General features: G+C 31.8%; 4 protein-coding genes across 18 annotated transcripts; 2 read left to right on the top strand and 2 right to left on the bottom strand.

Moving 5' to 3' along the window:
- Positions 1–7,846: 7,846 nt before the first annotated feature.
- Positions 7,847–11,770, top strand: PUR2 (Glycinamide ribonucleotide (GAR) synthetase). Of its 6 annotated transcripts, XR_011084099.2 has the most exons (6): positions 7,882–8,021; positions 8,351–8,623; positions 9,272–9,642; positions 10,048–10,578; positions 11,125–11,593; positions 11,665–11,770. XR_011084099.2 is itself a non-coding variant. In XM_068636816.1 (5 exons), the coding sequence occupies exons 2-5, from the start codon at positions 8,359–8,361 to the stop codon at positions 11,539–11,541; spliced, it is 1,584 nt and encodes a 527-aa protein (XP_068492917.1). In that variant the 5' UTR covers positions 7,847–8,021; positions 8,351–8,358; the 3' UTR covers positions 11,542–11,770. The 6 variants fall into 6 exon arrangements, 5 of the variants coding, with proteins under 5 accessions (XP_068492917.1, XP_068492919.1, XP_090161180.1 ...); XM_068636816.1 differs by having other exon boundaries at positions 7,847–8,021; positions 11,125–11,770; XM_068636818.2 differs by having other exon boundaries at positions 7,879–7,985; positions 11,125–11,770.
- Positions 11,771–12,174: 404 nt separating this feature from the next.
- LOC137829850 (sodium/hydrogen exchanger 1) lies at positions 12,175–18,214 on the bottom strand. Of its 10 annotated transcripts, none has more exons than XR_016523304.1 (14): positions 17,904–18,214; positions 17,658–17,776; positions 17,037–17,134; positions 16,801–16,860; positions 16,644–16,690; positions 16,218–16,412; positions 15,723–15,769; positions 15,424–15,490; positions 14,156–14,173; positions 13,779–13,880; positions 13,470–13,608; positions 13,332–13,394; positions 12,933–13,019; positions 12,175–12,810 (listed from the first exon to the last, which is right to left on the bottom strand). XR_016523304.1 is itself a non-coding variant. In XM_068636815.2 (14 exons), the coding sequence occupies exons 1-14, from the start codon at positions 18,075–18,077 to the stop codon at positions 12,505–12,507; spliced, it is 1,605 nt and encodes a 534-aa protein (XP_068492916.1). In that variant the 5' UTR covers positions 18,078–18,214; the 3' UTR covers positions 12,175–12,504. The 10 variants fall into 10 exon arrangements, 5 of the variants coding, with proteins under 5 accessions (XP_068492916.1, XP_090161175.1, XP_090161177.1 ...); XR_016523302.1 differs by having other exon boundaries at positions 13,470–13,603; positions 14,156–14,256; XM_068636815.2 differs by having other exon boundaries at positions 14,156–14,256.
- An 897-nt stretch (positions 18,215–19,111) lies between these two features.
- Positions 19,112–22,055, bottom strand: LOC137829855 (tagatose-6-phosphate ketose/aldose isomerase, putative (Mog1/PsbP/DUF1795-like photosystem II reaction center PsbP family protein)). The gene is made up of 7 exons (XM_068636822.2): positions 21,378–22,055; positions 20,883–20,962; positions 20,736–20,796; positions 20,440–20,497; positions 20,256–20,313; positions 19,849–19,921; positions 19,112–19,434 (listed from the first exon to the last, which is right to left on the bottom strand). Exons 1-7 carry the CDS (start codon positions 21,684–21,686, stop codon positions 19,342–19,344), a joined length of 732 nt encoding a protein of 243 aa, XP_068492923.1. The 5' UTR covers positions 21,687–22,055; the 3' UTR covers positions 19,112–19,341.
- TLP18.3 (thylakoid lumen 18.3 kDa protein) lies at positions 22,047–26,991 on the top strand. The gene is made up of 3 exons (XM_068636820.2): positions 22,047–22,675; positions 22,840–23,032; positions 26,572–26,991. Exons 1-3 carry the CDS (start codon positions 22,238–22,240, stop codon positions 26,817–26,819), a joined length of 879 nt encoding a protein of 292 aa, XP_068492921.1. The 5' UTR covers positions 22,047–22,237; the 3' UTR covers positions 26,820–26,991.
- Positions 26,992–27,004: the final 13 nt, after the last annotated feature.

Raw genomic sequence — 27,004 nt, forward strand, 5'->3', positions numbered from 1 at the left:
CTTTCTGTGTCTATAATTATTTCATAACTTAGAAAAAATGCAAATGATTAATGGCCCCATGAGGGTGTACTATGTTCAATGCCGAATCCCTAGGTAAAATAAAAGATAAAAAAATGAAGGTTGGTTTGGGGGGGTGGTGGTGGGATCTCCAAGAGCAGAATGAAAAGAATAAAGTTACAGATGTAAAATTAACTAGTGCCAAAACCAAAGTCCTTTTCTGCGATTAACATGTTGAATGGAGGAGTGTGTTGTTGAGTGATTTGAGAGCAAATAGAGTAAATTGTCTAAGTGAAAAAGCTTTCCCTTCATTGATGCACTTTATTTTGTACACAAACTTTTTGTATGCATTGGAGGTTTGAGTTATCATGATGATTGCTGGAGTAGTAGTGAACTGTGTGACTTTTTAAGTAGTGGCCATTCTACAACCGTGATCTCATATGTGATATTTTCTCAAATTTAAAACCTTGTTCTGTTCCCCATTTGAGTGAAAATTTTCCTTTCTGTCAAATCCAAAACAGTAATAACATAGATTCATGGAATACTTTCCAGTTTTATAAGGATTTCCTCAATTACTTCAACTATCTTACGAGTAAGCATTTTCAATATGTTTTTCCTTTGAACTATCAGTACCACCAACCAACAAAGCTAGCCAAAAGTTGCCGTTTTGCTGAGAAAGTTACAGAAAAGTAAATTCTGTAACTCCTAATTTCTTGTACAAAGAAAAGTCCTCATCAAGCATAAAACCTTCTCTGTTAGTCCACTAAATTTTTTCACCCTTTCCTCATCACAGCTAATTATTCTTACAACGTGAACAAATTAAAGCACCAGAAAACCCTCTACTATATATATATATATATATATATATATAATACTTAATGGTGTCCCTGGCTGCAATCACAGTATAGGTATCAGTTCTGTATTAATTGATCAAGTATTATTCTCTCCTCGATAGCCTTTAAGTTAATAAATCTAGCCTTATACAAGTTATTTTGATTATTTTATTCAAATTTTTTTACATTATCTTTTATTTATTTTAATTTTATTATGTTTCGATATCAGAGATAACATTTTAAAAATCAATCATCTTATTTGAAATATTGACCACTAATGCAGTAGTGTATTAGTGTTTCGTGACGGTTTTGTTCAAAACATATTAATTCTATTCCTTACATGTTTTTTTTTTTTTTTCAAATCCACCATTAAATATTATTTATAAGGGAATACTAATGTAAGGAGGAAATAGAACATTTATTAACTATTTTATATAATCTCACAATACAAGCATTTTATCTGAGGTAATTATAAATATAACATAGTTAACAATTTCACTAAGAATATATTTATTTTTAATTTTAAATCATTAATTTTTTTGTAACTTAATGTATTATTGTACACTACAAGAAAATCATGAAATAAAAATCAATTTTAAAAACTAAAAAAATTAGTTGTCTTAATGACTAAATTAGATACCATTTCAAAAACTAAAAAAAAATTGGTTTCTAAATTAGTTTTTATTATTGTTAAATAGTTTCTAAATTGGTATCTAATTAGCTACCAAGGTTTTTTCTACTAAATTTAGAATCTAAATAATTGGCAGTTAAAACTTTGGTAGCCAATTTAGAAACTATTTAAAAATAATAAAAATTAATTTAGAAACCAATTTTTTTTAGTCTCTAAAATGTTTTCTAATTTAGTCACTATAAAACTAATTATTTTTTTTTATAAAACTAATTTCTATTTCATAATTTTCTTGTAATGGGATATGCAAATATGTTAAATATTTCAAAAATATCCTCAGCAATAATCTTATAACTCAACTAAAATTTATTTATAAAAATATAATACTTGTAATTATTTTTAAAAAACATTTCAAAAATATCCTCAGCAATGATCTTATAACTCAACTAAAATTTATTTATAAAAATATAATACTTGTAATTATTTTTAAAAAACATCCATGGAGAAGATAATAATTAATATTATATTAAAGTTTTAAACATACAAATAAATAGATAATTTTTTTTTTAAAACTGGATGACCAAAAGAAAGAGATGAAGCATTCATTAAATAAGTTTAAATTAATATGTGAAATAAAAAAATCAACGTTTAATTGATTTAATTAACCAAAATAAAACTATTAATGATTAAATATATGTACTATCCGTTGAAATAACTATATGATCGTATTTTAACGTTGACTTTTAGCTTCACGTCCTTCATTTGCCCTCTCTTATTCCTCTTTAATGGAAGCTACCTTTAGTCTAAAATTTATCTAGATACTAATATAGGACTAGTTTTTAAAACAAAGTCATCATCATTATGATGATGGAATTTGCTAAGTTATTGTTTTTGGGTACAGTAGAGGGAATGTATGAGATATATATTTCAAAAAAGTTATCAAAATAAGTATGTTTGTTTCAAATCACAACTTTATTATATAGAGATTGTGCTAGAAGAAAACCAAAGTAAAATTGGGAACATGTGAATTTGAGGTACAAGTACTAAAACATCTCCAAATAGATTGAGGAACAATGACTCCAACTATTAAATTGAATGAATGAATGAATGATGTGAGAGAGAATGATTGTGGAGGATTTTGGATATTACAACTTTTTTTTTCTCTTTTGTATTATATTTTATTTTTCTTTGTCATTTATAAATTCAACTCATTTTGTTTATCATATATACAAATTAGAGAATTTTTTTTATAAAAAAATCTATGATGTTAAATATCATTATAAAACTTGACATTTTAATTAAACTGATATCTCATATTTCAACAATAATTTTTAATCACAGAAAAAAAATATTATTAAAAAAATATAAACAAATATGAAAAACTAATTCAAAATCCATAAAAAAAAACACAAGAAAAGTGATACTTAAATAATTTTCAAGTATAAAAACATGGGTTATCAAATTATCAATATTGAAGCATCTAAACTACCATATAATATTTTTTATTCTTTATGCATAATTAATTTCTAAAAAAGTAATTATATATTTATAAATTAATATATGTTTAACGGAAAAGTAAATTACATTTTAAAATAAACATAGATTCGAATTAGGCACGTGTAATTAAAAAAATTAATATTTAAAAAAAAAGTTGTGAAAGGTTAATTAACTACAAAACTTGGGAGTGTAAATTAAAAACAATGTGTTTGGTTATTCGTTAATAAAATTTAAAAAACAAAAGTTATATTTTGAAACACCACACTTTTATATTAAAAATGTTTTTCGAAACGCAACATTTTTTTTAAAGTTTCTCATTTATATAATTATGAAATTAAATCATCTCATTTCAATAAATTTTCCAATTAATCAGCGAGTAAAATTTATAATTTATAGATACAAAACATAGTTATTGAACTGATTAAACCGTTGTTCTAGTTAAATTAGGAGAACAATAGGTACTTGTATTAAATAATTTGTTGGCGATTTTTTTATACGCAATTTAAGAAATTAAAATGATTTTATCATTAATTGGTAGTGATATTGTACGGATATGCTATATCACATGTGATCTCAATAATCATTGAACTAATATGTCAAAATAGTACTTATTATTTTCAAATGTTATGTTTGTCGAGATTAGAAGATTTTTTTGAAGGACACTAAGAATAATTTGAATATATTTATGATAATTAAAAAGCCTTCTGAAAGCTACGGCTTATAAATTTCAATTTTTTATACATTGGTTAAATAGTTTTCGGTTTCTTTTATTCATAATAATTTACAATAGACTTTTTTTTCTTTATTTTAAGAGAAATTTGACCCTACAAAATTTAAAATAAGTAATCTCAATTATTGATGAAAGAATCAATAGTTGATATTTTATCACTTACATAATTATTATGCATTCATACGTTATATATATATTGGTCATTTCTTTTATTTTTAATAACTAAGTTTACTTACTTCTTTATTTAAAGTTTTTTTTTTCCTTTGAAGAAACTTAATCCTTTCAAAAAGATTAATAAGAAATATCACTCTAATTTTTTTTATCATGAGATATAATACCATATATCATAGTAATACAATATCCATCACTTATAGATAAAATTTCTACATTAAAATTAAAATAGTTAAATTTTATATTAGAGGAGCTAAAATAATAAATGAATATACTATACAAAATATTTACATATTTAATATATATTTTTAAAATTTAAAATTTATTATTTTTGTGATATTCTTGAAATATTATGTAATTTATATCCAAAAATAACTTCAAAAAATAATTAATTTAAATTTTTTTATTTTATACCTAATTTCACATTAATTAAAACGGTTAGTATTAGTTAAATTAATTTAATAATTTAAACATTAAAATATTTTTAAATGATATCATTTAAAATAAGACTAATATAATTGATTTTTTTTACAGACACACGTATATATACACGCTCTAGACTTAAATAAAATAAATCATGTTTATAAGTAATTTTTAACCATATCATGCTTATTTAATTTTATTATTCTAATAAAACTTATATTTAAATTTATACTCTCTTTTCCGTGAGTTAGTGCTGATTAGAGCAAGAAAGGCTTTGAGTAATTCCGAAAGACATTGTGTATTAATAGGGGATTATTTTTAGAAATTATTTAATAATAATAAAAATTAATTTAAAAATAAAATAAATTAGTTTTTAAAATGATATCTAATTTAGTTATTATATCAATTAATTATTTTTGTCTCTAAAATTAGTTTCTATTTCATAATTTTTTTAGTGATTGCAATTCTTTATTTTATGAAATTAAAACATGAAATGAATTTAATTAATAGTAACATGCTTAATTAATCAACATGAAATTAGACATAAATTAAAAAATATTTATTTCTAATATATTTTGTCTTTAAATGACAAAATATTTTAAAAAAATCATAAAAATAGTAAATATATATTAGTTTGTAAAAAATATTTTTATATTAAATATATAAATAATTTCTATAATTTATCAATTTTATTATTTTGGCATCTACCCCACAAGTTTACTCTTTTGATCCTATATTATATAAACTTATATTGTTTTGGTCCAATGTAAGAACAATGAAAATGGTAAAGTTTTATATTAACTATTAAAAAAATTATGAAATATAAATTAATTTTAGAGAAAAAAAATAATTAATTGATATAGTAATTAAATTAGAGATTATTTTAAAAATTAAAAAAAAATGTTTCTAAATTAGTTTCTAAATTGATATCTAATTAGCTACAATAACTAATTATTTTTAGTCTCTAAAATTGATTTCTATTTGATGATTTTTTTTAGTGATTATAAAAATAAAAATTAAAACAAAATAAAATATCAAAATGATAAAATAAGTACTTGAGGAATTAATAGGCTAATAATAATAATACTCCTAATTAACTGTTGTTGAAGCTCTCTCTAATATTTTAGAAAATTCCAAACACCTTTGTTTTTGTCTTCTTGTCTAGTGAGTGTGGCATTCATAGACTCCAACCCTCACAACACTCTCTCATGATTTCAAATTTTGTTTGTTAACAAAAAGAAGAGGTTGAAGCAAAAGTTTTGGTAGGTGCCACTTATACCAAGACATGAGGATCACCAGTTCCAAGAAATAAGCACATTAAAAGAGATTCAATGAGAATAATTTTGAATTGCAACACATAACACACACTTGAATTTAATAAAGAAATAGTGTGCAAACTAGATAAGATCACTTCCTTTCTTTGATGAAATAGTATAAACAAGCAAAGAAGACAAAGAGTGACTAAGATATCGATGACAACCACTCTAAGAAAGTAAAAAAAGAAAGAAAGAAAGAAAGAAAAGGAAATGATATAGAAAGAAGATACTAATAATTGAAGGAAAAGAAGCAAAGTGAAAGAGAACATACCCTAATGTTGCTCTGCACGAGACATTGTTCAATGGCTTTTCAATTCTCTACCCTCATCATGCTTCCATTCTCAAAACAAGGAAATAAGTTATCCCTTTGCATTCTAAATTTTCAAATGGAAGGAAATATGTGTAACTATTAATACTAGTAGTGGTTGAAATAAGTGGATCATTGGACCATTTATTAATACAATATTGGTTCACATGAGATTCAAATTTTTGTGATGTGGTATTTTTATCTTTTAATGAGTGTCATTTCCCAACCTATAATTTTAAAAAACATATCATATATAGAAAAATTATCATTAAAAATATGATATCAATAAAAATAAATTTTAATTTCAATATTCATCTTAAATATATATACTTATAACCTACCTTATCACAAACACTTACATACCCATACAATCAACCACAGATAAAGCTGTAGGAACTTATTGATGAAACGTGGTTGTATTTTTAGTCTAGGATTATCTAAACAACAAATTTTTTTATTGGTGTTCTAGGATTAAAACTTGTTACATGTCATATTGAACTACAAAAATCTTTGGTGTTGGATTGTATTGTTGGGTTTGGTTTCTCAGCCATTTGTAAAGGTGTTTTAGTGTTTAAAATAAGTTCAATTGATTCTACCTTTTTGTCGACTAATTTGTATTTAGGTTACTTCAATCCCGAATAAGTGTTTTACATTTTTTTTATTCTTATTATTTATGTTATATTATTAGCTAATGATTTTGATGACAATGTATATATCTAAATATTTATAATTTAATCTTAAATATGCTAATTTTTAAGATTTTTTTTTTTATGTTTCAAATTTTAAAATATTATTTAGATTAAGATAAATATATTAGGTATTTAGAAAGTTTAGATGGATAAGAATTTGTATTTAATTTTTTATAACATTTTTATTTTATTGAACATGTTGAGTGAGGAGAGCTGAAACTGATATGTGGGCGTTTTGTTCTTTGTTGTAGGTTTAAAAATTTGATTGCTTAACCCAAAATCATAAAGACATGGATGAGTGAAGAATGGTGACGTGTAAAGGAGAACTGACCCCTTCTACCGTTTAAAATATAGGCAACATCTTTTAGCGTGTTATGTTTGCAATGAATATCCTAATATTTGGACATTGAAACTTCTTGAAACCTTTATAATTTTCACTATTCTTATTATGAAGTTAATATTAAACTTTCACCTTCGACTATATCTCATGACCCATTTGTTCTATATAATCATTCCAATCTAACATGACTCTTTCATCTCATATTAACTATGTCTCAATTTAGGCGTAACTTGAAAAAGAAGAAGCTCGTGCTAAGTTATTGAAAAAAAGGTCGTGCAAGATTCAGTCAAATCAAACTCAAACTGCTTGTAAATTGTTGGACTTAAACATTATTTTTTTTAGCATAAATCAAATATGTACACCTTGTTTTTATGAATGATAAGTTGTCTTTCTTTGAAGTGTTTGTGCGAGTAATATAAGTTCATCAAACTGTTCTATCAAACTGTTCTATCGAGTGATGAGATACTTGTAAAATATTTTTTAATACTTTTGTTAGTAAAAATATAAGTGAATAAATGAGTTCAAGAGATTAGATATACTTTAAAAAAAAAATTATGATATGTATAAACTTTTGGATTAGACTGTAAACATTATCACAGTCTGGATGTATTATTTTGGGTACTTAAACGGTTAAAAACCAAATTAAGAATAAGGTATAAATAATTAGGATCGAGCTATAAAGTAAATTATTATCACTGCTGTTCGATTTTTGTCGACTAAAACATCATTAATATGTTTATTACTAATAAATACATATATTTTAGTTACACATCTTATATGTAATTGGTGCCCACATTAAATTTTAAATTTATATTTGGTTTGAATTCTTCTAAAATTTCTAATTGGTTTGGGGTAGCAGTATGTGTATGATACTGTTAAATTTTATATTAAATGATGCTTAAGAGAGATAGAGAGTTTAAATTTATTTAATAGGTGGTGATGGTTACCTTCTTTAACATTTAATAATACTACCAGTAGTTTTTTTTGAAGGGGTAAGGGGAAAAAACACAACAAGGCGCACATAGTTTTTGTCGGAAAACATTTGAGGAACAAGGTTGGTTGTGTGTGAGAGGAGGATTGTGATTCATAGGTGAAATTCATTTCATTACTCTCTAACTCTCACTTCAATATTCTTAATCTCTAACCTTGCTTTGTGCCACTGTATATGTCTCTGCCTTTAAAACCATTTTCGGTGCATCAATCCACTTTTTCTTTTCTTGTTCCCTCTCACTTTGCCTACACTTCATCTTTCTTCTTCAAGTACACAACCTGTTTGATAAATTAACTCAACGGATTTTATTTCAGTTTAAGAGTGCTGCTTTTGGAATTTTAAAATTTTCTTCTTTCCCTCTGCGTGTCTCTTGGAAATATTACACTTTTATATACTGTTTTTACTAAAGCTGGATAATTTTGTAACAGGGAGTACAATGTCTTGCGCCACCTTCAATGTTGCAGTTTCTTTGAATCTTCATGGATGCAATAAGAATGCAGTTTCTAAGTCAATTGGGTTCCGACACCACACAACTTTCCACAAGTTTTCTTCTCTCTTTTTCGAGACCTTGAATTTGAGCTCCACTGATCGTAGTTTTGTACGGAATACACCCTCACGCGCATTCCATAGTGTTTTCAAATGTGCTGCTCAGAATTCCGAAAAATCGCCTTCAGTTGGCGTTGACACAGAGAACAATTCCGGTAAGCACTGCAGTTATTCTATCTACACTTTCCCATCTTTGTATTGCAATATTATTAGGGACTTTGTCCTCTAACACCGCTATTGGTCAATCACATTAACGTAACCAGTAGTTTTTCTCTGTGGTTCTGAAAATCATCGAAGAGACACTGTATTATGGAGTAAATTTCAAAGTTGTCGAGGTTGCCCTTTCTTGGTTAATACCGGTTGAGTTCTCATTAACATCCAAGTATAGGTCATTGTAGCATAAGTTTACCATATTTAATGTCTTAAGTCCCCAATTATTGTTCCCAGTGAAGTGTAAACACTTGGTATATTAATGGAATAAAGGTTTCGGGTAGCTGGTAAGCTGCTGCCTGACAATAGGAACTAATATCTTTATTGAACAGGTGATAAGTTTCCATTGGTGACTTTTGTTTTTCACTTTTTGACATGATGTGGATTTCCAACGATATGAATGCTGTGCACATCATATAAAGTGTACAAGCGCATTGATAGTTTCTTGACAATTGCAGCTGATGTAATCTTTTGTTTCTGTTAAAGTTTCAGAGTCAAGAAGATTCAATGTCTTATATAAGTATTTATTCACTTTATTACATTTACCGATATTTTTCTTATTACTTTCAAATTTCCTTGTGCCTCCTTTAAAGAAAGAGTGACTGTGCTGGTTATTGGTGGAGGAGGACGTGAACACGCACTTTGCTATGCCTTGCAACGATCACCATCCTGTGATACAGTGCTTTGTGCCCCAGGCAATGCTGGGATTGCTAGCTCCGGAAATGCTACTTGCATCTCAGACCTTGATGTTTCTGATGGAGCATCAGTGATCTCATTTTGCCAGAAAAGGGGAGTGGGACTAGTTGTTGTGGGACCTGAGGCTCCACTTGTTGCAGGTCTCACAAATGAGTTAGTTAAAGCTGGAATCCCAGCTTTTGGTCCATCTGCTGAGGCTGCTGCTTTGGAAGGTTCTAAGAATTTCATGAAGAATTTGTGTGATAAGTACAATATTCCAACCGCCAAGGTCTGTCTTATTTTGAATCTCATCAACCAGATACATTTTTAATCCTAATTCTGCTGGAATGATATTTGTGCATGTTTCCGTGTATTGTATCTTATTAGTAGCTTCTTTGTAAAATTTTTAACATACTAATTACTAATTAGTAAGCAGATTAGATAAAACTATATCATGTTGATTTCTGGATATTAATTTTTGATAACCTGATTGGGTTTCTTTGATATTAAATATGAACAATTTGGCTCTTGATTATTCTATTAATCAAGTCAGAATATATTAAGAAGTCACTTTTATGATATTAGTGAAGTTATCATGTGTGTGCCTCCACTTTCATTTGACCCTATTTATGTCAATTTCACTCTGAAGAATTTTTTTTTGTTAGTTTTTACTAACTGTGGTTTACTAGTGCAGTATAAAACATTTACCGATCCATCTGCTGCAAAGAAATATATTCAAGAACAAGGAGCACCGATTGTTATTAAAGCAGATGGACTGGCTGCTGGAAAAGGAGTTACTGTTGCCATGACACTGGAAGAGGCTTATAAAGCTGTTGATTCAATGCTGGTACAGGGTGATTTTGGTTCTGCAGGTTGTCGTGTCATTGTTGAGGAATTTCTAGAAGGAGAGGAAGCATCATTTTTTGCATTGGTTGATGGAGAAAATGCAATTCCACTAGAATCTGCTCAGGATCATAAGCGAGTTGGTGATGGTGACACAGGGCCAAATACTGGTGGTATGGGTGCATATTCTCCGGCTCCTATATTAACCAAGGAACTTCAATCTATTGTAATGGATTCTATAATCATCCCAACAGTAAAGGGAATGTCAGCGGAAGGTTCCAAGTTTGTTGGGGTTTTGTATGCTGGGCTTATGATTGAGAAGAAGTCTGGCATGCCTAAGTTAATTGAGTATAATGTGCGATTTGGTGATCCAGAGTGCCAGGTCAGTTAAGTCATAAGATGCTTATTAGAATGAATTCACTTTCTAATGTAAGTAGTTAACCCTTGAAATGCGACAGGCTAGAAATCAGAAGGCATTACTGAAAATAACTGCTTTAGAAATTCAGCTTTTGTCATGGTTAGATATATGCAAATTTTAATTCGAAAGACTTGCAATTTTATTATAATCCTTTTGTCGACTTGTTAATTTGAAAAATCTGTCAAGGGATACTGATGTCTAAATTTCTTGCGATGATTGTCCTTGTTTTGGGAGGTCAATTATATTTGTTTACAAATTGCAAATTGACAAATTGGTGACCAACTCTTTCAAAGCATTTTTAGTCATCTCATCTTTCTAGTTCCTTGATATCATACGTCTCATTTAACTCAAGCACATGCGCACAAACACACAATCATAAGTTGATTTCCAAAATACAAAGTGTACAACCTATGTTTACAACATATCACATTTTCGCTGTTTTATGTTAGTAACAAGGAAGCTATGCTAACGGATAATGTGCATAATTTTTCCTTCTGAAATTTTGAGCAGGTCTTAATGGTTCGGTTGGAGTCGGATTTGGTACAAGTTCTGCTTGCAGCATGCAGAGGAGAGTTGAATGGGGTATCACTGAAGTGGTCTCCTGGGTCTGCCATGGTTGTGGTAATGGCAAGTAATGGATATCCCGGATCATACCAGAAGGGAACAGTGATTGAAAACCTTGAAGAAGCTGAGGTTGTTGCTCCAGGTATCAAGATATTTCATGCAGGAACCGCATTTGACTCTGAAGGAAGGTTTATTGCAACTGGGGGACGTGTTCTTGGGGTTACTGCCAAGGGTAATGATCTTGAAGAGGCATGTGATCGAGCTTATCGAGCTGTTGAGAATGTTAATTGGCCTGGAGGCTTCTACCGTCGGGATATTGGCTGGAGAGCCCTACCTCAGAAACAATATGCTAAAAAGGAATAACTTACTGATACTGAGAACATTAGTAATAGACATTGGTCAACGCTCAATACTGGTAAATTGGTTTACAAGCAGTATGTAAGAGGGGATTTCTAGTAGATGAATCTTGTCATTTTTGCTTTTCAGGTGTAACAACATCATGAGCCATGGTGGGGAACCTCGTGAGAAACTATTCATCCTCCCCCATCTCTTCAAATTGGTTTCAATAAAAGAAGTTAACTTATATATTAAACTGGGTGAAACGAAATCCTTCCTCAAGACATTTTAAGGTTCAAACTTGAATTCGGTGTATTTCCATTGATTCTTTAATTGAGGGGTCGTAGTTCACATGTTTACAATGAGGCTATTAAAAAAGTAGCTACTGATGTCAACGCCTGTCAATGTCCCCTGTCAATTTGCTCATCACATCATTGAACAGAGTCAATACTGCTAAATTTTTATAGACATGTGAACATCTTCAAAGGATTAAAGACAAAGAGACGACCTTTATTTACGCTTGGAACATTGCAAAGGTTAACTTAACAGTAAAATGCTAGATAAATATAATCTTGTGCAGTTGGTGCTATATAATCATAATCACTATATCCATGACTCTTTGAACAAAAATAAAATAAAATAAAATTAACAACTAACAAGTAATCGTTTAACACAGTTCAAGAATTCATTGAGCACAAGGATCATCCAACACTCACAATGGAGTGAGGGACTTAGCTGTTTATATAAAATTTTGTATTCAGAATTCTTTGTGAACTTTATGAATTTTTTTTCTTCAAAAAATTATCACAGCACAAATATTACATGACAATATATGATACATCTCTTGATCACACTCAAATCCGATTTCCGCCATTTAATTTACGGCAGTTTAGAGAGAAAATGTATCAAACATACAGTGCATATAAGGTAACCTTTGTGCACCACATTATTGAAGGAAAAAAGTGAAGAGAAGCTGCTAAATTGTGTGTTTCAAAAATTCTCCGCTGCTTCGACAGGAACAAATGGCACAAAACCCCTTCCACCAAACACAGGCCTCATAAACTTGACATCAAATTTTCTCCAAAAGTAGTGAACAGTTATGCTTGGATGGCTTATTAGCATACTTATCCTACTTTCCCTTTGAAATGGCTGATTGTTGCTTTGGTTAATGGGACCATTGTTTTCAAGCAATAGTAATCTCAAATCTTCCACGTTATCAGTAGAATCAAAACTGGTTGGTTTTGGATGCCTTGGTTGCACAGCCTCTATCAGCGGCTTAGTAATGGAGCCAAATACCTGTTTGCATTTTTTGATTGTTTGCAATGAAAGTAAAATACGCGAGAAATGAGTAATAAAATTCACAAAATAGTAATTGAGTGATATTAAGACTGTTTATATCTATAGAAGATGAAACCCACCACAGTGCTGAACAAGACCACAATTATAGAAGAAGTGATCATTAATGCAGAGTCTTGAGTTGATGATGTACTCTTGGCTTCTGCAAACTACATTTCAAAGCATCACGGATGATTTAGTCTCCTGGATTCAGTCAAACTTTTTTTTTTATAATTTTGATCATTGCAAATATTATTTTCTTTTGAAAGGATTTGCATAATTATTTAGTAATGACATAACTGCTACTAGATATGTCAAGTAACTACTTTGAAATAGCATCAGCCATGTCTAGATGCACAACATGTCGTTATAAAAACTATTTTTAAAATTTATAAGAATTAAAACAAAAGTAATGAAAGACTAGAACCAAAATTTGCATGGACTAACATATAAACACATAAAACCTTATATCATGCACTTGCCTGGTTATAAGATAGGGCAATAGTCACTGCACCTCTCATCAGGCCAGCCCACCATATGATAAACTGCATTTTGAATAGTTTAGCAGAAATTCAGTGAGGTCAATTGAAAAGTCAATGTTTGAGGTCCACAATTATCACCTGTGAACGAAATTCAATTTTGGTACTCTCTCTAGTATTGATGCGATTCTTAATATATGCAATAGGGAACACAAAAGCTGCTCTTCCAATCAACACTAATGCAAACAAAGTTGAACTCACAGCAAATGAAATTCCTGTACTGCTCCAACAACATGGTAATGTGTTGAGAAAATGACAAATGATAAAAATAGAATACTATGTGTTCCTTGATGAAAAAATATGGTTGCATCAGTGGTGCTGAAGATCCTGGCTAAAATAATGGTTTTTAACTCAAGCTATACAGTGCAACACAGAGACTTTTTTAGTTACCTGGCTTCGCTGGATTTCCATTTGTCAATGTCTAGAGCATCCATGCCAACACATATAAATATAAAGGTTTCAGCAATGAATGAGAGGGTTGCAAAGGCGTGCCTGAAATAGTGAAAGTGTTTTTCAAATTTAGATTCTAACTTGTTTCATTTGTTTGGTTAAAAATTATTTATTTTACACGCTTCCATGGTCAACTTTCTTTGAAAAAGAAGCGTCAAAACAGAGTTTAGATTGCTGAATAGCAATGGTTCAGTAGAATGAAATGGTTTTCGTAAATCTCATAACTATGTGATTATTATTGCCTTTCTCAGGGTTGACTAACATTAATGTATATTAATTTTTCTCTTTCAAAAAGAGTTAAAAGATCATGTCCTTACTTGGTTGTTGTCCTTGAGCTTAATGAAACATTGTGCCAAGTGTAGTGTGACATAACAATGCCACAGAAGAAAATAGTCAATATCCCACTGAGATTCAAAAGCTGCAGAAGCCAATCATATGTGTATATATATACATATATTGAATTTCTAAAGTGAAATAACTGCATTTATAATACACTTTACTAGTGAGTATTTTTAGCCATTCTGCAAAAAAATTATGACCCTCATGTAGTAGAAACCACTGTTGATACTAATTTATTCCACTGTTTTTACCTTGTCTGTCATAATTTAATTACTTTCATCCACTTCCTAAGGAATATTGCCCTGAATAACCGGAAGGGTTGGAACTTGGAAAAACTATGTTAACTATTTGAATGACACATATTGTTCTTGACACTGTATTTGTCGCTGGTAAGTGGTAATGGGGATTTGATGAAAACTATATATACTTTTGGTATGGCCCTCATTTTCAATTTTACTTTATGCAAAAGTTTTCAATTTACTCTCAGTATGTATAAATGTTTGATCTTTACTATATTTTATTGTTATAATAGTTTTTTATAACTTTTTGGGTACATGGATCAATTGATATCGAGATTTTTTAGTTTAATCAATAGTTTTCAGTCTAAGTATTATATAACTGTTAAATACTTGCCTTTTTTTTTGTCGTCGTCTATACTAATCCTACTAAGCAAAATTACATGTGAAAAAAGTTTCTAATATTTTATATTATATTAAAACTGATTTTTCTAAATAGTTGAAAATAAAATAAAATTAAGTTTTGGCGTCTAAAATGTAGTTAAACAGTATATATATATATATATATATATTAATTCAAGCACCTTATAAGTGTAATGACATTATATAAATTTTTAATCAAGCACTTAATGTGTCATGGGTCACATTATATTGGATGTGAGAAAGATGTTAAATCTTACAACTTACAATATCTCTTTTTAATAGGTCACGAGCCATTATAAACTCCACACTTAACCTAATTTTTTTAAAACATTTAATTTCAAAGGTTTTTATGCATATATTCTTAACTCTTTTTTCGTCTTATTATCTAATGCAAGAGATCTTACTTATACTTGCATTCTAAACTTTAGTGTGTCTGTATCGAGGAAAGTTGCAATTAAACCCTAAATCTTAAATTTCATTTTAAATAATTTTTAGTCGGAGGAATGAGGATGTTTTTAACCTAAAGATTCAAGAAGAAAGTAAATAAAATAAAATAAAATATGCATTTTGTAGATGGTGATTTGTACCTCAGCGATCATATATGACAAATATGCCAACAACATCATAAGTGCAAGTTCACGATCAGTAGAATGCCTGCAAATGAAAGGAACTATGTGAGGTACATCGCACAAAGCCACCAGTTAAACATAGTACAAGTCATATCTATAGTTTCATTAAGTTTTCAAATAGATTCATATAATTCAAAACTAGTAATTGGGTTATCATAAAAGTTTGTAATTGGGTTCTGATTATAAATTACAAACTTTTAAACTAAAGGAAGCTATTTGAAAGATTAATCAGTAAACTAGAGGGAAGGAAACCATACCTTCCTAGGTAGAGTGTTTTCATAATATAAGCACTTAAAAGGCCAACCTGAAAAAGCCATCATCTATAGCAACTCAGAATAAATCTGCTTCACCACTCTCAACAATTAGTAATTCAAAAATTGGACGAAACTTGAATGCCATTTTTTTAAAGTATTGATGGTGTTATTCTCCTATCAGAATAACTATGAATTACTGAGGTGAAACTTCAATCTTGTTTGAAAAACAATAGTAGCTCACCTAAGAAACTGTATCTATTTTGTTTGCTCATAAATGTGGCAGTTGAATCATGTTTATGTAATGCTTTCATGGAGCAAATATTTCTTCAGGCTGTTTATTGTTAATGCAGATAATGAGACAGGTGACTACAGAAAGAGAAAATACAACCATAGGAAGCACAAATATGCTGCCTTACATTAACATATAGAATTTCTCAGTATGACATAGTTTTGCCTCCCTGAAGTCTGCTCTAAAGAGTCTTTTCAAGTTAAACTTACTACTATGCCAAGGGCAGTACTAGAGCAGAAGAGGAAAAGAAAGGTCCCCAACAATTTCAAGGCTGTCATAGAAGTGGTGCTGCTGAAGTCAAGGGATTGGACCGAATTGAAAAGCACAATAGACGTGGCATCATTTACTACTCCCTCCCCAAATACAATGCTGTAAAGCAAGGGTGTTTCATCTTGATTGAGAACCTTCACCACAAAAATGGAAAAAGGAAGGCATTTAAATGATAATATATGAAGATTTTAATTTCAATGGCTGTCACTGTAAATAAAAAAGCAGGGTATGTATGATTTTTAATGTAGTTATTGTGAAAGACCCTAAATTTAATGTTTACTTGTGATTAAGTAATAGTAAAACCTTTTACAGTGTAAACTATGTTGTTTTATATAAATTGTACCTCCACCAATGTTAGAATATACCTGCAATGTACAAACTGAGTCCGTTGCTGACAATATGGCACCGATGGCTTGACATGCACGGTGCACGAACAGTTATCAGAATAGAAGGACAAGTGCTGATTAGATTAAGGGATAGTGAGTGAGATGAGATTGCTCTAAACGAAAAACTATTTCTCACCTAGATAATCTTTTATGTCAAGGTTAGCTATTCCAATCCACTGAATGAGCAGAAGGGCACCTACAGAAGTTGCAGGAGAAATTATAGAGTCTTTAATGTGTTCATTCCACATAGATTGTGTAATTGACAATGAAAGCAATACAACTGTTTATCATTGGTATTCACCATAAGGCTCAGTACGTCTGAAATTAAACGATTTGAAACTGAAAAAGGTTACCAGATAAAGCAGATCTTACCAACAGATATCAGACAGAATGAAATAACTGTTCCAATGACTCCAAAGAGCAGTATAATAGTGAAATTCTTGAAGAACTGTTTCTTCTTGACTTGGAAACTAACATGCCATTTGAAATTATACAAAAAATCAAATAAATTATAAATAAAATAATTGATATAGAAATAATAGACAGATGGAGAAAAATGACAATTGTTGGGTTAACAACAATAACACAGAAAACAAGAAGAAAGAGAGATGATAGAAACACAAGATCAAACACATAATATTGAAATCAGAACCTTATTTGTAGAGTGGTAAACATCTATATATAGACTTGAGTGTAACAGAAGATCGGAACAACGGTTAAGACGCTAGATGCATTACATCATCGTATAAACAAGAGTAGAGGATCTAGCTAGAAGGCTACTAGACGTGTCTCACTAGTGTCCATTAGAAGCATCCAATTACCAAACACTCTCATGTTCATAGATGCACTTAAACACTACTAGACCACCATTCCTTTCTTAACACTATTACTAGATTGTTTAACCAGACAAACCAGTAGAAGATCTCATGCACTCTTTATAAGACAATCATGATTTTAGAGTCAGTTATTGCAACAACTGATAAGCATACTTACCCGGCATTGAAAATGATCGGCGGAAGCAAGTAAAGAAAGAACAAGTCTTCACTGAATATTAAAATCTTGGCACTTTGAAAGTTAGTCACAAACAAAACCACCGTTCCAGAACACAAACCCTGCAAGTTTTTTAAGCAAGCCAAGCAAATGTACCATAGTATATTAATATTGAAACTCTAGAACCACTATATTGCGTGTACCTACGTGGAGAGTAGAAGAATGAGTTGAATGTGTAGTGTTGTGTACCAGAAGGAGGGCAATGATGGATTCATTAGCCCACCGATTCTCTTCCAGAAGATGGCCAATGATGACACAAGTGCCTAGGAGAGTGAAGAATACACAGAGAGCCACAATGGTGCTGGTGCTGAGATAGGGAGTTGAAAGATGGAGTGGTGGCAGTAACAAAGCCATTGCGAGCATTCAGGTTAAAGTACTTAATAAGTTTGTTGTCCTTTCTGTCAGTGGTGATGAAGATCACTGAGGTGAGTTATATATAAATTTGGTTTGCGTGGTTTGATTCTTTACACGTCTGAGAGTTTTGGCAAGTGATATTTATTTTGTCAGAACGTGAAGGATAGCACATATTAGAAGTAACGTTCAGAACTGACAACAAACTGCAAGTCATGTCTTTCTCTCCCTTACTATTTCTGAATATTGAGAGAAACCTAACATTCATGCACTAAACTGACCTGCTGTTTCTATTTCCTTTTCTCATTTCACGTTAATAGTATCACACATATTATTTGCTAATCTAGTACTTTTCCTTAATTATGCATGCGATGCAAAAACAGCATCACTAGTGACGTTTGTTGAAAGAGATCATAAATAAGTATGTATTCCGTGCAGGTTATTCTTTGAGTCCATTATCAGAACAGAACCCACAAAAACAATTTTGATAACTTTTTTTCATCTCCACAATGAATCCTGTGATTGATTTTGGACAAAATTAATTGAACCTCTAGGAGTCAAATTATGTTTTTTAACACCTCGAAAAGAAGTTTGGTTCTCAAAACACACTATTTTAGACGTTTTTCTCAAAGAAAAAAGGTCATTGCGAGTGAAATGGAATTTGCTAGTAAAGGGGCTCAAAAATAAATTCTTCTAATCTCATCTTTAAAATATGATGCCCAAAAACAAATCAATTATTTTTTTAAATTAATCCAAAATTATTTTAACGGAACAATAACACAATCTTTCAAAATTTGGAATTTGTCCCTCTCCTTTAACACCAACCCAATTCCAATTCATCTCTTCCAAACCTCAGTAACTAAAAAAATGCATTTTGTCCCATCAAATGGTACTAGATAAAAAATCAGTAATCAGTAAACGCATTTGCTTTACAACATTTATTAACTTCTTTTCAGCTTTGACTGGCAGCTGAAAGCACCCAAGATGGTAAGGTTTATGCAGTCATGCAGGCGACAAGTAGAGAAGTGGTTCAAATCAGAAAGAGAAAAAAAAAAACATTATTATGGAATAGAAGCTAGAATGAGTCGGTTGACAAGAATCATTGTTCATGCCAATAGAATATTGATTAGACATTTATCAAAATCAATGGCCTACATCGCCAGTTGTGACTTAAAATAGCATATAATATTACACTAGATTAAAAGATTAAAAACCATACCACTTAAGTGTTGAAACTATGAGTGACATACCCAGCTACAAAAAATTCAGTACATGGCTACAAAAGTTTTAATGATATTGCAGCAGAACGAAGCTTTACACCATCGCTGTCCCACTTCGACTGTGGTGAAGTTGCTCCAGCAATAAAAGCCTACAGAACATAAGGACCAGGTATCTTACTTTTTCTGTAATTTATGTTGGCGAAAATATAAGGTGATCGATGTGTATCACCACAGAAAGAAATGAGAATTTCCTCTAGCAGAAGTTGATGACCAATTGGCAGTGATTTATGGACAGTGGCGAATCTACACTGAATTGAGGGTGCAAAGTTTCATCCTCTTAATGTTCTAAATTTATAATAAAATATGGTAATTTTTTATTTTTTACACTTTTTAAATTTATTTATTGATCTTATTGTCAAGTGATAAACATATTATATATTGATGTTAAAATATGCAGATTAATATATTTCATGATATTAATAATTATTATTTATTAAAAAAACTATCCCACTGGTCCAGAGTCACTAGGCTAATTGTATCAGTAAATGGATGAAGCAACAAACCGTTCCACTGCTGACACCTGTCATCATTGCTACGTGCTGATCATCTTTACCAAATTCATAGAAATAGTAAGTCCTGGAAATGTAAAAGCCAATATTGCATTGGAATTTGATGCAATAGAAACACTCAATATTATAGAGACACAGTAACAGGGTTGGTTCCAGTTGAAATAACAATGGCTTAAAAAATTAATTCACACTCAGAATTTTCCACACTAGCATTTTTAGTATTCAATCAAACATTGGGGGAAGGGGTATGAATGCTGTTTACTTTTAGCTATTCTGTTCTTAAGACAACCTCTGTTTTCTATTTAGTAAGAATTTTTTTTAAAAAAACTATTTTTTGTATTTGTCCCAAAAAGGAGAAAAGTTTTGGTCTATATAGTTTGAGTCAGTTGAAATGAACTTACGTAAAACTCTCGTCTTCTTTTATTTTTATTGATCTTGCAGAGTAAAGTTTGGACCCTCCTGCATGCAGAATATGGGAAGAATGAAATACTAAAACCAAGAACTATGAGTAAACAGAAGGAGCAACGAAGCATGTCATATAATTTGAATAACTAAATGTTGGATACAACAATCTACAAATTGTACCTGGAACAAATATTTTTGCTGCTTCCTTCAGGGAACCTAAATCAGATATATTCTGAGCCTACTCTAATCAGAGAATAATACGTAAGTTCCTTGAGAAGTTCTCATAAAGAATAGCAAACAGTGATATAATCTCAGTTACAGTGGCTTGTCACAACATAGGCACAAAAACTTGATGACTGATATGCAGTACAGTTCTCCTCGGACAAACACATTAAGAGGTGAATTTTGTCTTACTGAAATAATTTAGAGGATAAGTGTTCATGTGTATAATAAAATGTCATTGACAGCCTGATTACCTGTAAGAAGGTGATTTTAAGTTGATTGGTTGGACGAGTAACAACACTTAGAATCTCAGATCTGTTTCAATCGCAGAGAACATGCTCATGTTACACAAGTGCATTGCAAGAAAATGTGGAATTGTGAGGGATTCAATATAAAATTACCCATCGGAAGATGAAAACCGTGCTGAAAATGTTTTTGCTTTTGCCTTGTCCCCATAAAGAGACTCTCCAGCATTGAAATCCTACAAGTAAATGAATATTATCTCACTCAACTAAATTTCACAAATGTTTCAAAACCTTCAATGATATTGTTGTTAACATGCAAGTTCTGAAAATGAATACTATTGAGGAGCATTATGCTGATCAATCAGCTATATATAGCTGTACAATTTCAATTCAACTAATATTACATCAAACTCCAACTAACTGAAAACTGGATTCAGCTGAGTTAAACAAACCTCTCATTACTAAAAGTTGTAGACACCTTCAACTTTCTATTTACACATTGCACAATCATTTTTCAATTGTAAATTTCTATATTACAATATACTAAGTTGAACAAGGAAAAAAATTGACTAAATAAAGAATTAATTTGATTTTCAGTAATTCAGGAAATTATAATTAAAAATTGAGAGAGAAAAGTAGTTAAGAGTGAACCTCAGGTTCCATGATATCCTTAAACTCTGGCGGGACTCTAATGGAAAACCCATCACCGTAGAACTGAAACCAAGATGCCGTGTTTTCAATGCCAGAAAGAAGCGATTTTGACGGCAACGCTTGAGGTGACGATTGCGCAACTGAGACAAGAGGAGTTAGGCCAATGCCGATGCTGACAAGAGAAGTTTGAAGGATAAGGTTCCGTTTGGAAGTGAGGTTCTTGGCCTCACAAATTATGGGTTTTGAGGTGAAAGAGAAGAAGGGTTTGGTGTTGTTGGTGATGCAGAGATTTGATAAAAGAATGGCCATGAAAGAAAGTGCATGGAGACAGTTATCATTAGTTTCAGCCAAAATAAATTGATTTTGAAATTTACCCAATTCAGGGGCACATGAATCATTGTAAAAAGTAGCTTTTTTTTTTTCAAGAACATTATCCTCACAGAGGAACAATCATGATCAGACAAAAATTACCGCTTAAGCTTAAACACTGTTTCAAGAATACATTATAGGTAACAAATTCTGAAAATTCAGAACTCAAAATAACTAGTTAATCAGAGAAAACCCACCTTAATTTATTTAGTGTAGTAAACTTTATTTATGAATCAGGGAAAATAATATATAAAGATTTGAAATAGGCTTATTTATTTATTTAATGATGCAAGCTCACTTGGGGAAAATGAAAAGAAAAATGAACATTTGTAGTTCTGTGGACCAAAAGATCCACATGGCTAATAGACGTTATCCACTTTCAAACACTGCCAACCAATGGAGACCACCCGAAATCTGAACCAAATCAGAGAACAAGGAATGATGTGGAAGAGAAGGAGCCTTCTGCAATTGAATCCTTGCTGATCCTCATCATGGGAACCATTTTTCCTCCTCACTCCCTCTCTCCAGTCCTCAACATCAAACCTTCACCCTCAAGAATCCTCTTGGCTCCATTTCCCCAACCCAAGTCAAGTTCTCTCTTTTGCTCCAAACCCATTGTTTCCAGCCTCAGAAAGAACCAAACTTCATCTCCCAAACCATCATGCACAACCTGGTTGTCTCATGCTCAACAGGGCCTAGCAGCTTTGGCTATCTCCTTGGCCCTCAACTTTAGCCCAGTTTTGCTCAGTGGCAATGCACTGGCATCTGAGTTTGATGTGCTTAGCGAGGGTCCACCCCAAGATTCTTATGTGGTTGATGATGCAGGAGTGCTTAGTAGGGTGACCAAGTCTGATTTGAAGCGGTTATTGTCTGATTTAGAATCAAGGAAGAACTTTCACATCAATTTTATTACTGTTAGAAAACTCACGGTTAGTTACACAATATGTGGTTAAATAACCAAACTGTCTTTCTTATTTCCGCATGACGTTCTGTGAAGAAGCATTTGGCTTCTTGTGCAACTAAATGGAGAATGAAAGGACTAAAGAAAATGCTAAATGAAATGTTTTGATTGTATGAATGTGGCCAATTGCAGAGCAAAGCCGACGCATTTGAGTATGCTGACCAAGTCCTGGAGAGATGGTATCCTTCTGTAGAAGAAGGCAACAACAAGGGTATTGTGGTTCTTGTCACCAGTCAGAAAGAAGGAGCAGTAACTGGTGGTCCAGCTTTTGTCCAAGCTGTGGGAGAAACTATCCTTGATGCCGCTGTCTCAGAGAACCTTCCAGGTATTTGCAAGTTTGTAATACTATTTATAAGAGTTTAATTGTCATACACAGATTTTTATAGTATCAAACAATTAGAAATCATCCTGTATATGACATTCAAAGATATTATTATAAAAACTAACAATATTTATAAGTTTAAACACAATTTAATTCTTATATGTGTCGCAAATTCTTAATTTGATTCCTTTAAGCACTCTTAGTTTGGTTCTTGTAAACATAACACATTCTTAATTTGGTCTCATGTATGTAATTAAAAAAGTGTTAAGAGTGTAGAAAAGTCACTGGACAAGGAATCACATGGAAATGATGAATTGGTTAGAAAGGAACCGAGGAAAACCATTATGCGGAATACATGTGACAGAGGGTGAGGAAAGCCAGGCTAACAAAAAATAAGGAGGGCCAATCATGAGGTTACTACGTAAGGATTTGAGAGAAGGGATCAAAGGGGAGAATATTTTGGGAATCTATTTCTATCTCAAGGGAAATTTCTCTTCTTCTCTGTTTTCTGCTTCCCTGATTACAGTGCTAGCCTTCTTTCTGTAAGTATGAAGAACCGGTAGTGGGTCAAGCTGTTTCAAGAAGTGGTATGTATGGCAATGGATCAGTCCAAAGTGCAGGCAATATTGAACTGGTAGATTCCATCTACATTGAAGAAACTAAGGGGTGTTTTGGGCTTAACTGGATATTATAAAAAATTTATTAGAAGTTATGCATCCATAGCTACACCTCTCACTAATTTGTTAAAAAAAGGATGTTTTGAGTGGAATTCTCATGCTACAACAACGTTTTAGCAATTAAAGGAGGCCATCACAAGAGCGGAAGTTCTAGTAGAAATAGATTTTTCAAAACCTTTCATCTTTGAGACAGATGCTTTAGGTACTAGTATTGGTGCCATCCTATACTAGGACCCTCACCCTATTGCATTCTTTTCTAAGAAATTATTTCTTAGGATGCAAAAACAGTCAACGTATACAAGGGAGTCCTATGTTATCACAAAAGCAATTTCCGAACTCAAGCATTACCTATTGGGCCACAAATTCGTTGTTAGAACTAATCAAGAAAGCTTAAAATGCCTCATGGATCAAACTATCAAAATACCAAAACAACAAGCTTGACTTCATAAGTTTCTTGGCTATGAATTCTCTATTGAATATAAACCTGGTAAAGATAATGTATGGTTGATGCACTTTCTAGATCATTTTTCATGGCTATTTCTCAACCTACATGCTCTACATCAGTTGCTTTAATGGAAACAAAGATTGGTCATTCCTCCTAAGCATCCCTTGATTCAACAAATTCTCCAAGAATTCCACAACTCTCCCGTAGGAAGACATGCCAGAATTGCACATACTATGGCTATAATTTTTGCCCATTTCTTTTGGCAAGGCCTATACTATGACATTAAGAACCATGTGCAACAATGTCTCATGTGCCAACAAACTAAAACGAATAAAATGCTACCTATTGGTCTACTATTACATCTTCCCAAATTAAGGAAGACTCAGCCATGGACTTTGTAAAGTTAGTTTACCTCCCTCTCGTGGCATTATAGTTATTTTGGTGGTTATAGACCAATTATCTAAATATGCTCATTTCGACACACGCAAAACCAATTAAACTAGCAACCAAGTTACTAAAGTATTAATGAACGCACATTGTGAAATTGCATCACCTTTGAAAAAAAATTGTATCTGATTGAGACAGGGTATTCACTAGCAACTTTTGGCAACAATTGTTCAAACTGAGTAGCACTTACCCTTGCCCTGAGCCCATCATATCACCCTCAAAGTGATGGACAATCAAAGGCCTCAATAGGTGTCTAGAGATGTACTTAAGATGCTTCATAGTGAATCATCCAAGGGAATGGTTCCTTGCGCAGAATTTTGGTACAATAGTTCCTTCCGATCTAGTATTGACATAGGTCCCTTTCGAGTTGTTTATAGCAGAGATCCCCCAACCGCTACCAAGTACCAATTGGATTAATATGATCCACCCTCCCTACAAGAGTTGTTGCAACAATGGATTTAGCCTTTACTCAGCTAAAAGCTCATTTGCTTAAGGCTTAACACCAAATGAAGAAATTTTATTGATAAAAATAGTATTCCATTGGAGTTTGAGGAAAAGGTGGATTAGTGTTGGGCAAATTACAGTTATACAGACGACATTCAATGGTCCTTGGAAGGCATCAGAAACTAGGACTCAGATATTTTGGTCATTTTCCAATAATCCAGAAAATTGGTACAGTAGCATATGAGTTAATCTTGCCTGCTTCAGCTAAAATTCATCTAGTCTTCCATGTGTCCTTATTGAAGAGATGCAAAGGTGATCATCAGGAGCCATATCTACTTCCTTTACTCAACAATGAGTTCGGCCCTATTGTTCAACCAAGTAGAATTCTAGATTCTCAAACTATCATAAGAGGTGATCAGCATATTGTCCAAGTTTTGCTACAATGGGATGGTTTTCGATGCAAATCAAGATACTTGGGAGGACACTACGAGGGTAGAATAGTCATTGGACAAAGAGTCGCATGGAAATGATGACTTGATTAGTAAGGAACTTGGGAAAAGCATTATGCAGAATACACATGTAGAAAAGGGTGAGGAAAGCAAGGTTAACAGATAGAGTGAACGTACGAGGAGGCTCAATCAAACGTTGAAGGAATTTGTGTGGTGAATGAAGTCACTCTATAAGGATTAGAGAGATGGGATGAAAGGGGAGAATATTTTCAGGATCTGTTCTCTCTCTGGCCCTTAGAGGAAATCTCTAATCTTCTTCTTCTTCTTCTTCTCTGTATTCTGCTTCACTGATAATAGTGCTTGCCTTCATTCCCAAATGTAAGAAAACCATATACTACTATATCCATAATACAATACAGAGATATTTCATTATTACACTTGTTTTCCATTGCCTTTTACGGTGAGCTTCTTAAAGAATGTGTGTATAGGAACCAAATTAAGAATACATTACATGTATAAAGAACACATAAATTAATAATGCGTAAGGGGTTAGCATGTTGAGTGTGAAGCCATAATCAATTGGGTTGGATTGACTAGACACCATGCTTTAGTGAGTGTCTTAATTATTGTGTCCCCTCTATAATCTCTATTTAAGAAATCTTTGTTCTTGTAATAAAATTGTAACAAACAGAGTGAAAACATAATTAGTTGTCCATGGACGTAGGTTGCATATTGGCGACCGAACCATGTTAAATCCTGTGTTGTTTATTTTCTACAGTTGAGTCATGATTATGTGTGTTGCTTCCACGTGTGGTTTTTCCCATCATAGCAGTGGCATGAACCATATCGGTTATGTTTACATGTGTAAAGACCAATTTAATAGCTTTTTTTCTAGGGATGTGATTGAGAATTCATGCAATATATAACTACTAAAGAAGTATATGTTGAACCATTTACAATGGGAATGCATTCTAAGTAAACTCTATTTGTAAAACTAACTTTACTCGTTAAGGAACAACTATAATCATTTTAATTTTCTTGAGGTGTACAAAACTACCTATTTGTGGTTTATATATGCAGTTTTGGCTACGGATGAGAAGTACAATGAAGCTATTTTTACCACTGCTAAACGTCTAGTTGCTGCCATTGATGGCCTTCCAGATCCTGGTGGGCCTACATTCAAAGACAACAAACGTGAGTCTAACTTCAAGACCAAGGAAGAGACAGAAGAGAAGCGTGGACAATTCACTCTGGTTGTTGGCGGTTTGTTGGTCATTGCATTCGTTGTTCCTATGGCACAATATTATGCTTATGTATCCAAAAAATAAAATAATATAAGTAGATCTGTCTTTCAAATTCTTACTCTTTAAATTCAGATGTATAATGTGCAGTTGTAACCATGCTCATCTTACAATTGAGTTTGGGAAGGCTGAAGAATAAGATGAGAGTTTTTTCTTGTAAATGCAATTCCAGAATATATGCATATGACTGTTATTAGAAGGAGTTCTAGTTC

This window comes from Phaseolus vulgaris, chromosome 7 (assembly GCF_051622355.1).
Source record: "Phaseolus vulgaris cultivar YP4 chromosome 7, ASM5162235v1, whole genome shotgun sequence".
Classification (NCBI taxonomy): domain Eukaryota; kingdom Viridiplantae; phylum Streptophyta; class Magnoliopsida; order Fabales; family Fabaceae; genus Phaseolus; species Phaseolus vulgaris.

Excerpts from the sequence above, each read along its gene's own strand:
- LOC137829855 (XM_068636822.2), bottom strand. The coding sequence starts at position 21,686 with ATGGCCATTCTTTTATCAAATCTCTGCATCACCAACAACACCAAACCC. Across the intron at positions 20,963-21,377 it reads AGGATATCATGGAACCTGAG|GATTTCAATGCTGGAGAGTC; the intron begins GTTCACTCTTAA and ends ATTTACTTGTAG. Across the intron at positions 19,435-19,848 it reads CAGGTGTCAGCAGTGGAACG|GCTTTTATTGCTGGAGCAAC; the intron begins GTTTGTTGCTTC and ends TATGTTCTGTAG.
- LOC137829850 (XM_068636815.2), bottom strand. The coding sequence starts at position 18,077 with ATGCTCGCAATGGCTTTGTTACTGCCACCACTCCATCTTTCAACTCCC. Across the intron at positions 17,135-17,657 it reads CCGATCATTTTCAATGCCGG|TTTCCAAGTCAAGAAGAAAC; the intron begins GTAAGTATGCTT and ends ATGGCATGTTAG. Across the intron at positions 13,395-13,469 it reads AAATTGAATTTCGTTCACAG|TTTATCATATGGTGGGCTGG; the intron begins GTGATAATTGTG and ends TTCAAAATGCAG.
- PUR2 (XM_068636816.1), top strand. The coding sequence starts at position 8,359 with ATGTCTTGCGCCACCTTCAATGTTGCAGTTTCTTTGAATCTTCATGGA. Across the intron at positions 8,624-9,271 it reads TGACACAGAGAACAATTCCG|AAAGAGTGACTGTGCTGGTT; the intron begins GTAAGCACTGCA and ends CCTCCTTTAAAG. Across the intron at positions 9,643-10,047 it reads ACAATATTCCAACCGCCAAG|TATAAAACATTTACCGATCC; the intron begins GTCTGTCTTATT and ends TTACTAGTGCAG.
- TLP18.3 (XM_068636820.2), top strand. The coding sequence starts at position 22,238 with ATGGGAACCATTTTTCCTCCTCACTCCCTCTCTCCAGTCCTCAACATC. Across the intron at positions 22,676-22,839 it reads TTACTGTTAGAAAACTCACG|AGCAAAGCCGACGCATTTGA; the intron begins GTTAGTTACACA and ends GGCCAATTGCAG. Across the intron at positions 23,033-26,571 it reads TGTCTCAGAGAACCTTCCAG|TTTTGGCTACGGATGAGAAG; the intron begins GTATTTGCAAGT and ends TTATATATGCAG.